The sequence below is a fragment of the Ursus maritimus genome (genome assembly GCF_017311325.1).
Source record: "Ursus maritimus isolate PB19 chromosome X unlocalized genomic scaffold, ASM1731132v1 scaffold_X1, whole genome shotgun sequence".
NCBI classification, from domain to species: Eukaryota; Metazoa; Chordata; class Mammalia; order Carnivora; family Ursidae; genus Ursus; species Ursus maritimus.
In genome coordinates, this window is record NW_024423319.1 from 86,584,827 (window position 1) to 86,596,910 (window position 12,084).

Sequence of the window (12,084 nt, forward strand, 5' to 3'; positions counted from 1 at the left end):
GGTGTCATATTCCGTTCCCCTTCACACATGATAAATTTCTATAAATATCCCATTGTCGTTTATGAGCGAGCCATCCTTTATATGTAATACCAGATTTCTTACGGTTTATTTTCTTAATTCTAAGACTCTATGATCATAAAAGAATTCACTGGCTTAATCACAGCTTTTTTTTCAGGAAGAATAAATACCACCACATTCAATGTACAGAATTTGTGCTGTCTACTAACGTATAACAGCTATGCGTTTATCCTGACTATTATATACCTTCTTCTTTAGGACCCCACGATTTGTCTGAGCCTTTTTCATCAAATAGAACCTAAGCATTTTCAACTTAGACTAGCGATGCTGGTCTCTTTATAGACTGTTGAGCCTTATTGCACATTACTGGTGTTTCATTTCTTTCCTGATGGCTTCTCTCGAAATTCAGCTGTAAATTTTTGACACTTAGATGTTGAGTTTCTGAGTAATACAGACTTTATGACTCATGGATTGGTCACACCAACCTCACCGTCTTTAAAAATTCTCTGATTTATTCAGAGAGATTCGGCTTCGGCTTCGGCTTCGGCTTCGGCTTTTGCTGCCTGCAACGGACAGTCTTCTACACACAATTACTTTGTGTCAGTGCTGCATCAGACAATAGTCATTTTGAAAACAATTTAAGTGGAAATTAGGAATCCAAATCGATGTTAAAATCCAGCTATTTGGGATATGCAATGCAAAGTGAAGAGCTCAATTGACAGGGAAATCGGATTAACTCTTTCCCCACCAGGTGAAATTCACACTTTACATCAAGTTACAACTAGGTGCCCATCCCTCTGAAGCACACCCCTGGCTGCTTTGAGCTCCTTTTGCCTTTAATTGTAAGGAGATCCTGATTTCTGAAATCTTAACATTTAAAAAACATTTAAAATGTTGCCTTTCTAATGAAGAAATGCCTTGTATCTATTATTTAAAACGAATCGATTTCAGATTTTATATCCTCTAGGCTAGCATCAAACATTCAAATTGCCTGGGGGGCTCAGGCAGGTAACCTTGTATAATACAGTAGGGCTTGCAGAAGCCTGTGGGGAGCTGAAGATCACATGCCCTGCCAAATGATATTTACATTCCATTTTCAAGAAAATTACAGCCAATTACGTCCTTTAGGACCTTATTTATCTAATCTCTGCTTGACATCACAAATTATGATGAAACCCTGTATCATAATTATGTTTCTATAAATTGTTATTTTTAGCAGTTTTTTATTTTAGATCCTTCTCCCTGGAGTCTCTGGTACCTCATGTTCCTCTGCGATGAGGTGTTTTATCTTCGTGAGATCACTTTTAATCTATTTGGTGTCTCTTCCCTGGTATTCTACTTGGCTGCAATTTACCGTTTCCTCTCTCCGTTGTCTGTCTTTCAGTCTCCAGCACTCTGACTTGCTCTCTACGTTTGTATGGGAGGAAATGTCCTATTCCCTCTACCTTCTAGGCGCTTAGTCGAGACACCCCTGTCATAAAGAGACAGAGTACCAGGAGAAAAACAAACAAAAGCTTAATAAAGTATACACATGGGGGAGACTCAGGAAAACTGGGTAACTCCCCAAAATGTCCCAAGCCCCTACCTTAAATACCGTAAAAACAAAAGGTGCTGGGGGTGGGGAGTCAGTTATGGGAGGTTTTCAGGAAAGGTACAGTAAATAAGAGTAAAGTTGTTATGCAGCTTTTAAAAAGATTTATTTGTTTGAGAGAGAGAGTACAAGGGGAGTAGGGGGAGGGGTAGAGGGAGAGAATCTCAAGCCCACTCCGCACTGAGTGCAGACCAGCCCTGGGCTTGGTCTCACCACCCATGAAATCATGACCTGGGTTTAAAATCAAGAGTCAGACGCTCAACCAACTGAGCCACCCAGGTGTCCCTGTTACGCAGATTTAAGTTGTCGTCTTCTCCATTGATAGGAGTTTCTAGAGATTTAGGGTCTTCCTTTTCTTCCTGGTACAGAGAGGGTGACACCCTTACAAATGGAGATTTCCTGCATAAATGTAAATGTCTCTTATAGAAGCTTTGTTTTCAGAGCTGCTCCTGTGTTTGCAGTTTGTTTGTTTGTTTGTTTGTTTGTTTTTTAAATGACCGGTCTAAAATAATTCTTATGCCAAAGAGGTGTATTTTGGGGTGACAAATTCTGCTGTCCTTCACTTTCATGCTGGAGTCTGGTAGCCCTGTGTTCTCAGGGGACCAGAACATGAACTTTCAGTCTATCCCTCTTCTATTGAAGCCCAGCCTGAAATAATACCTTTTGTTCTCTCTTCCTTTTTATTTAGCGTCCTTCATTCTCTTTTAAGGTATTATATGACTGTTAAATATTTAATGATTATGTAAATGACAGCGTTGTCAAATGATCTATGCCAGTTTGCTCATTCACAAATTTATACCAATGCCATTCAATATATAGAGGTGGGTGAGAGTGATGAATATTCCCTCCATGCTTTCCTATCCAACTATATAAAGCAAAAGAAAAAAAAGGTTTTAGATTGAATCTAAAGGGCAGAATCTAGGTTCTTTGGCTAGTCTAATAATTAAATTGCCATAAGACAGATTAACAAGAGAAAACCAAATTTAATTATGTACCTACGGGAGCCCCAGAAAGATGTGAAGACTCGGAGGTAGGCAGGCAGGTACTTGAGGCTTGTATATACCATCCAGCACTAAGGAAAAGGGTGTAGGGGTCCGAGACTTCAAAGAGGGAGGAGGAAGACAATTGACAGGGTGAGAAGAGCAAATGTTTGGTAAGCAAGTGTTTGCCGTGCCATGCAAGATAAGTCTTTTCTGATACAAAAAGTTTTCTTTGGTAATGGCTTGTTTGCTGGTCCAGGGTCCCTATCTAAGTTCTCTGAAGCAGTTAAGGGGGAGGTAAAAAGTTCTTCCGGAGTCTGCTGGGCCCCAGTCGTCTTCATGCCAAAGTGGCATATTCTGGGGGAAGCATATTCTACTCCCTCTCACTCCCTTTACTGAAAGCTCAGAGAAGCTCCAGCTCTCTTGTCCTAAAAGGACAAGGCCTTCCAGTATTTTCTTTTTCCTTTCCTTTTTTATTTTTATTTTTATGTTTTTAAAGATTTTATTTATTTATTTTACAGAGAGAGAGACAGCCAGTGAGAGAGGGAACACAAGCAGGGGGAATGGGAGAGGAAGAAGCAGGCTCATAGCGGAGGAGCCTGATGTGGGGCTCGATCCCATAATGCCAGAATCACACCCTGAGCCAGAAGGCAGACGCTTAACCGCTGTGCCACCCAGGCGCCCCCCTTTCCTTTTTTAAATTCAAATATGGTTCATGTAGAATTTATCATTTTAATATGTCCAACACAATTCAGTATCCAACATCTTTTTCTTTTAAAGATTTATTTATTTGAGAGAGAAAGAGAAAGAGAAAATATGAGTGGGGGAAGGGGCAAGGGGAGAGGGGGAGAGAATCCTCAAGCAGACTCCCAGCTGAGTGAGGATCCTGACACAGGGCTTGATCTCAGGATCCCAAGATCATGACCTAAACCAAAATCAAGAGTCGGTTGCTCAACCAAGTGAGCCACCCAGGTGCCCCAACATCTTTGTTTTTAATTGAGACAAAATTGACATAACATAAAATTAACCACGAGCCATTTTAAAGTGTACAATTTAGTGCCATCTAGTATACTCACAGTGTTGTGTAACGACTTCTAACCAGTTCCAAGACATTTTCATCACCCCAGAAGGAAACCCTATACCCATCCAACAGCATCTTACTGGAAATATTCACTCAACACAAATATGACAGCATTCTGGAAGTGGGTTTAGCTAACCTTCTAACCGGAGGCAGGCCAGATGAATTTTCCAAGAAAGCAACTAAACAGAGGACCATTTTGGAATGAAGCCAAAGGTGCCATTTTGAAAGGGAGGAGATCTCTGGGTTCACTAGATTCTTAGAACCTGTTCCAGTAAAGACAGTGCCTCGTCAATATTTGTAACTGATCCGTTCATTTTGAATACAGTCATTTAACTACAACTCATTTCTAACATCCGTTATGGTAATTAACAAAGTTTCTTGTGTTGATCAAAGATAAACTATGGAGGCATTCTGTCAGCCACTTCTGGAGTGTGAGCTTCTGATAGAAATTTGCTACTCCTGGAGCACATATTCCTAATTAGGGTAACTGACCACCCCCAGAGGGGAGATTGTACCTAACAGACTGACTCACATATCTCATATTGTCCATGTTGGATTACCATAGTATTACATCCTGTACCCCACTGACTTTTGCAATTCTAATTGTAAAAATTGATTTAAAAAATGAGAGCAGAGGAAATATTAAAATGGAGCTTTCAAGGAGCACGTGTCCCAAGGCAAGCTTGAAAGTGTGATCTAGTTGTTATGTTGAGAGTGATTCCAGTGGGTAAAGATACGTATTATTCATACAACATGGCACCTAAGCCTAAGGAAGCTATTTCAACTGGTCTTCAACTGAAGAGGCAGTAGTTTTCTGCTTCAACATGGAAGAAAAATGGGCTGTGTTATACTTACTGAGAGGCCCAGTTATCCATAATGGTTAAAGAATTTTCAAGGGTGTTTTTGATGATCTCTGATTTGTGCTGTAATTTATTTTATTTTTTTTAACCGATTTATTTATTTGAGAGAAAGAGAGAGAGAAAGGGCATGAGCAGGGGGAGGGGGAGAGGGAGAGAAGCAGACTCCCTGTTGAGTGCGGAGCCCGGCGTGGGGTTCAACATGGGGCTCAGTCTCACTGAGCCTGGAATCATGACCTGAGCCAAAATCAAGAGTCGGACTCAACCAACTGAGCGCCCCTGATTTTTACCGTAATTACCTCTGCCACCTGAGTCCCTCTCCAACACTGCCCTTCCCCCAGCACATACACAATGGAAGAGCAGACTGGTCGGCATGAAGCTAGGCTCTTTGAAGTTCCCGAAGAAGTTTAAGGTGGGCTCTCCAGTGCCCTGGAAAAATTTCAGATCTGCCTACTGCAAGAATATTCAGAAAGAATATTATCTTGTCTATATAGCAGCGCCCCCACCCCCATCCATGGGGTGTATGTTCCAAAACCCCCAGTGGGCGCCTGACACCACAGGTAATACTGAACCCTATATATACTGTTTTTTTCCTATGCGTGCATACCTATGATGAAGTTTAATTCATAAGCTAAGCATGGTAAGAGATTAACAACAATAAGTAATAACAGAACCATTATAACAATATGCTATAATAAGTTACGTGAACGTGGTCTGTCCCTCAAAATATCTTATCCTACTGTACTCACCCTTCTTCTTGTGATGCTGGGAGATGATAAAAGGCTTACGTGATGAGATGAAGTGAGGGGGATGGTGTAAGCATTGTGACGTAGTGGTAGGCTCCTGCCGACCTGAACACACAGCAGAAGGGGGATCATCTGCTTCTGGACCCCGTTGACTGCGGGTAACTGAAAGGGCAGAACGCAAAAGCGTGGCTGAGGGGGGACCCACCGTCACCTACGTCTAGAATCCCATTGTGACATTCCAAAGCCAGAGACTAGTTCAGTTTTTAGTAGAACTGAATGATGGATTTGTGGCTCGAATATCATTTCCTTATTCTAACCAGACGGTGATGCAAATATAATCTTTATATATGGTAACTTAGATTGTATGTCTGTTCTCAGAGCTGATGCGTAGAATGTCTTTGTAAAAATCTCGACTTTTTGCTTTTACATTAACAAGTATGCCCACAGTAGCTGTATTGGTTCTGAGTTCGCTGAAATTTTTTCGTTTCTTAGTTTCTCATTATGATTCCAACAGGTATTATCTTTCGATGCCTATTTAGAAGATGAAGTGCCTGATAAACGCCAAGAAAACTATCGAATAAGACGCTATAAAATCTACTTCTACCTTGAAGATGACACAATTCAAGTAAACGAACCAGAGTTGAAAAATAGTGGAATGCCTCAAGGTACCTGTTTAAAGCAGAGTCGTGCTTCTTGTCTCACGCCTACCTTTATATACTGTCTCTCTAGCTTTTTAAAAGCTGCCGTGTACTGCTTAGGTGTCTAACTTGTTGGTGACAGTGGACATAAACACGCTGGTAGCTTGTAGTCGTTGATGGTGACTTATCCGCTTCCGACCCCCCACACCTCACCATGGGCCATTTCACTCAACTCTCGTATGGCCTATTCGTTTTCTGTCAGGCGTTGCTCTACGATGAGCAAACTCTCCTGTGTCTCTGGTCTTTTTCCTGCGACCATATTACTGCCTTCACGACACTTTCCAGAGTAGAGAGGAGACCGTTGTCCACTGCCCCTTCCAGATTGCTATTCTCTCTTCTTTCTTGAATTTGCTGCCATTTGCTTCAGCCACCCTCTCCTCCTCCTCATACCTGTTCACTAGAGACTTTGCTGGTTCTTCAGGAGAGGGTCATTGCTCCTTCACCCCCCCGTGTGCTGATCTCCTTTATCCAGAGTCCATTTCAGCCAGACAAGAGTTAACTCTGTGACGTGGGCACCAGAGAAGCTAATCCTAAATTGCGTTATTAGAGGTAGGGCGGAGATCGAGAGAGATGACTGATTTCTTCTGTTTGTGCTATGAGTCCTCCTCTTGGGACAGTGCTGAGATCTGAACGCGTTCAGGTGGTTAAAGGACTGAAAATTTTTCGTGTGTAAGGCAGAAGAGTGAAAAGGGATGTTTGTCCCTGAAGGGAAGACTCCGGTGTGCCTGGTACATGTCTTCAGGGACCTGAAGGGCTGCCACGGGGAGGAAGGGTGACCTAATTTTCTGTATCCTCAAGGGTAGGACCTAGGGGGTCAGAATGTAGGTCCGTAAGAAGAATAATTTCCTGGCAGAGAGCTGCCAGAGGTTGTAGTGGATGGCTCTGGATGAGCAAGGGGGTCAGGGTCGGGTGTAGGGGAGGAGAGGGATGTCTCATATTTGTTTGGTCCTTGGTATAGATGGATGGCCCTGGGGGCAGGTCGTGGGTTATTTTTCACTGATAGCTTAGTGGAGGTATGGTGGGGGAGTCAGGTGTTCGTTTGGTGGTTGGTGTAAATGACCTCTGAAGACCACTTCGAGGCCTCAGGAGCCATGACTCTTAGGCACATTTACTGTCTCTGTCTGTTCTGGAGTCTTACCATCTTCAAGATCTTAGGCTCTGAAATTACCTTCTCCACTACAGTCTCTACTCCTTTGACATTCCCTAGTTGTTCACACCCACCATCCTTGTTCTCCACTCTGCTAGCAAAACATAGCCCGAATCTGTGTCTCTCTATGCCCTTTGCTACCCTCCTAACCCAAGCTGCCTTCATTTCTTGACTAGGGGAATGGAGTAGCTGCCCGGTAGGTCTCTCTGCATTTATGTCTGCTCCTCCTACAACCTATTCTCTCCCCAGCAGCCAGAGTACTGTGGGGGGTATTACCTCGATGCAGTGGTGGCCCCCAAAAAGCATGCCTGTAGGCTTTCCCAGAGGCCACAGAACAGAGCCTCCTGGACCAAATGAAAATGCATCAATCACATGATGTGCTGAAACAATTCCAAATACACAATGAGAAGCAAGGGGAAAGAAATGGGGGTAAGTTCACACACACAGGACAAGGTACAAGTGGGTGGAAGGATGACTCTGCCTGAATTCAGGGGTAGGCAGTGGTCCTGTCTGTCTTTGCTGTGTCAGCCTTTCCTGCCAATAGTGTGGTTTGGGGACCAGAGTTGAAGTTCAAGCAAGGAGGACCCCAGACAGAGGGGACCTTGGGCTATTGGCACACACTCTGTTGGAGAGACAAGGGGATAAGTGGGTCTGGCCACAGCTGTAGCTCACCAGTAAGCCTGCTGAATAGTCATGGGTTTTATTTGTTTCTTGGGGAAAGGACACATGGGGCCAGAATGGGTGTCACCAACGAATGAGTGGCCGAATTAAGGCCTCATGAATATTTACTGTTCATGTATATTTAGTGCATCATGAATATTTAGAGCCCAGGTGCCTCATATATATTTAATACATATGGAAAATTAATTATCTCCTGGTTCTTCCATCCCTTTCTTTATATGTATTTACTATCTACTTATTGTTGTTTAATACATCTTAGGATTTTCTGCCAATTGTTGAATAACCTTTTTTCCTTACTAACTACTTAGCTGGGGCCATGGCTTCCACAAAGGCCATCTTGGTAACCCAAGATACCACAATGGGTTCTATGGGGAGAAACAGATGAATTTGGGGATCATGGGCCCGTGAGTATAAGGTTGTGATGAGGCAGTATGCAGAGGACTTCCTTCAGTGCTCATGAGATTGAGGTTTTCTTAGCACATAGCTCCACTGTGTCTAGATGATGAATTTGGGGCCAGTCAGCATTGCCAGGAAGTATCTGTTGAATGTCTACTCTGTACCAGGCACTGTGCTGGATTTTGGGAGAATGGACAAAAGTAAGAAGACCTCCATCTCATAGAGCTTGTGGGCAAGCAGGTTGGAGAGGGAAGGGAGCAAGGCGACTAGCCCAAGAATTTTGCAATTGTTCCAGTTAGAACAAACCAGGACAGTGATGGTGGGAACAGAAAACAGGGGAAAGACTTCAGAGACATTTGGTTGGCAGACCTGATAGGCCTTGACCAACAATTAAATATAGAGAATGAGGAAGGGGAATATCTAATGAGAAAGTGTCTACTTTATCATTATCTCATGTAATCCCCCAATGACCATCTAAAGTAGGTCATTGTCAGCTTTTACAGAAAAAGAAAGGGGCTTAGAGAGGTAAATTGCTTCATCTGAATCTTAACTGGTTGCCTCAGAGCTCACTCTGTGGTTGAAAAGATGGTGATGTATTTGTAAAACCCAGAAGCATGGAGCAGGGAGCAACACTGGCGGGGGGGGGGGGGGGTATGTTTGTTTTAACACATGAGGCCTTTGAATGTGGGTTGGGACATCCGTATGGCGATGCCCACCAGGCAGGTAGAATCTTGGGATGTGTTTTCAGGAAGAAAGTCAAGACTGAAGATGTAGACTGGGAATCAAGGGTGCCCAGATCATGAATGGAATCATTTGGCTTATTCTGCCATGTTGGAAGAGAGGCACTGTTGAGGTGGTGAGAAAAGGAAGAAGATGGGATTTAGCGTCTGTCCTTGGTTTTACTAGTGGAAGGAGAAAGTGAGGATTGGTGTGAGCAGATGAAACGAGCTGTCCTCATTATTCTTTGTGCTCTGATGTACTATCCGCTCCTGGGTCTTTTTATTTGGATGGAAGTATGATACTTTGTAAAGGAATAAGAAGTCTTCAGACTTTTTAGGGTAATTTTTTAAAAGATACATTTATTTGAGAGAGAGAAGAGTGTGCACATGGGTAGAGGGCTGCCTGGGTGGCTCAGTCATTTAAGCGTCTGCCTTCGGCTCACCGATCGATCCCCACATTGGGCTCTCTGCTCAGTAGGGAGCCTGCTTCTCCTTCTCCCTCGGCTTGCCCCTCCTCCTGCTTGTGCTCTCTCTCTCTCTCTCTCTCTCTCTCTCTGTGTCAAATAGATAAATAAAATCTTTTAAAAAAAAAAAGAGCAAGAAGCCTCATTAGGGACTATCAGAGTAAAGCATTTAAGTGAACATAAATATGATAAATTTTTTTTAAAGATTTTATTTATTTATTTGACAGGATAGAGACAGCCAGCGAGAGAGGGAACACAAGCAGGGGGAGTGGGAGAGGAAGAAGCAGGCTCATAGCAGAAGAGCCTGATGTGGGGCTCGATCCCATAACGCCGGGATCACGCCCTGAGCTGAAGGCAGATGCTTAACCGCTGTGCCACCCAGGCGCCCCAAATATGATAAATTTTTATAAATATATAGTTATTAATATTAAAATATTTATAAGAAAATTTTTTTTTGCTAAGGCAATACTGTCACTTACATAATTAAACACACTTAGGTAAGAAATGTTGATAGAATTTAAAAGTTGTGAATTTTCTTTCTGTTCAGAAGTAATTCTTATTTTTCAGAGCACAAGCAGGGTTGGGGGGGAGCAGCAGGCAGAGGGAGAAGCAGGCTCCCTGCTCAGCAGGGAGCCTGGTGTGGGACTTGATCCCAGGACCCTGGGATCATGACCTGAGCCGAAGACAGATGCCCAACTAACTGAGCCACCCAGGCGCCCTTCTTGCTTGTTTTTTGATGACCTTCCTCACATGACACCAAATTTACACAAATGACAGACCGGAGGTCACAGGACATCCTGCACATTTATCAGTGACCTGCATTGTTTTTATTATTATTCCTTTTTAAGCGAAAGCTCATATTCTTGCAGCTTACTGCCCCCTGTCTAGTGAGTCTTTAGTTGTAATAAACTATCCAAGAGGAAAAATGAAATGCAGCCTCTATGAGGATCTTGGAAAGGCATTTATAAGACTTTTAATTTCTCCCAGCCTCTTGATTTCAGATCTCTCATCGGCAGGTTCCAAACGCAAACTGAAATTAGTCATAGTGATTTATTTGAAAATAATGTTTAGTGAGTAGGGGGGGATGTGATTCACAAAGACTTGGCGGGGGGGATCCAACTCTGGGTAAAAGATAACTTTAAAGCCTCTTGAAAATTTCAGAATTCCTGATTGGCTCTCTCTGATCAGTTTCCCTGAGGGAAGGCACAGTTCGAGGAATGTGTATGGAATACACGCTCATCACGATATGTAACAAGACTGAATTTGTCAGCGGAGGTACCTGGCAGGCTGTAGCAAGCACTGTGGAAAACAAACACAAATCACCACTCTATCATCAAGCTCTGTTTATTTAGCAAGAAACCGGTCTTTCTTGAAATATTTAATATAATTCTTGTTAAGAAAGGTCCGTTCGGACAGAGGATACTTTGGAAAATCACTTAAACCCCTTCTTTAGGCTTTCCTAAATGAAACGATTGGGAAAAAAAGAACAAACAAGCTCAATGGGCCTTGGTGGGATGGGGTAGGGGCGTGTCTTTCACTTAGGTCTTGAGTGTCCTGGGACTGCTTCTCATGGACCCAGGGGCCCCGGGAAGGGGCTAGCGATCATATTTAGGTGACGCACACTGATGATGTTCCTGTCACTTCCACAGAGCCTCTTTGTTTTCCAAATGAAATGGGAGGTCAGACACATTTGTTCTTTTGTGGAACCGACCGTTCCGAAATTAGCACACCTGCAGGAATTAGCCTCCTTTTTAGTTGCCTCTCCTATCCTGTGATATTTGTTTTATTTTGTTTTTAGGGGTGGGGGGGAGCTTGGAATAAGCCAGAAACAAAAGAGGCATGATGCCAAAATAGGCATTCAGTTACATGCAGCTTCTAATCAGAACAACATATTTTTAATGTTCACGAATCCTTGCTGGCAGAGAGCTCTATGTACGTTATAAGTCACGTCACTGTCGCACTTCAAGGCTTGCTTTTATTTCTTGCCAGAACATCACTCTCTTTTTGGTTGGATGTGTCATATGTATAGAATTTGTTGCTGTTCTGTTGGAATGTGGTTAAAACAACGTTACACCAAGCCAAGAATGTCAGAGGTTAATCCCAGTAGTTTTACTTCTAATTGTCTAACAGAATCATTGTTTGTCAAATACAACCGAGTCCAAACTAATTTACGCTAAAGAAAGGCTAATGATGAGAAACCTGCCATCCATTTCTGGTGAGGGCGACACCAGTTGTTCTCAGCTGAGAGCAGTCATCAGAACCTCATGGCCCACTGCAAGAATTTCTGATTCCACGGGCCGGGGGCCAGATTATAAACTGGCTTCTACTTCCTAGTGGGTCCTTGGTTAAGAACACTGATTATCGCTAGGGACTTGTTTTGGCCCTCCAACATAGTACTTTTTTTAATATGTTTTTTATACTCTGAGATAATCTAATCAAGCAAATGTAATCACAAAATGTGGCATTCATATGTGATTCATTCATATTGGGCATACACTGCATCTTAGTACTGCATCCCATAAAGTGAAGGAGGCATGGTAGTAGGGTTGCCAGATAAAATACAAGATACTTAGCTAAATTTGATTCTCAGATAAGCAATGAAGTATTTAGTATGCCCTCAAATATTGCATGGGCCATACTTATACTAAAATTATACACTGTTTCCCTAGACTTCAAATGTAACTAGGCATCCTCTATTTCAGTGGG

At 42.8% G+C, this 12,084-nt stretch overlaps 1 protein-coding gene across 1 annotated transcript in view; it reads left to right on the forward strand.

The window, feature by feature from the left end:
* EFHC2 (EF-hand domain containing 2) overlaps nt 1–12,084 on the forward strand; it is a 195,873-nt gene that overhangs the window by 75,342 nt on the left and 108,447 nt on the right. Inside the window, exon 3 of the mRNA XM_040632735.1 lies at nt 5,788–5,938. Coding sequence (XP_040488669.1) covers nt 5,788–5,938 — 151 coding nt within the window. The remainder of the gene's footprint in view (nt 1–5,787; nt 5,939–12,084) is intronic.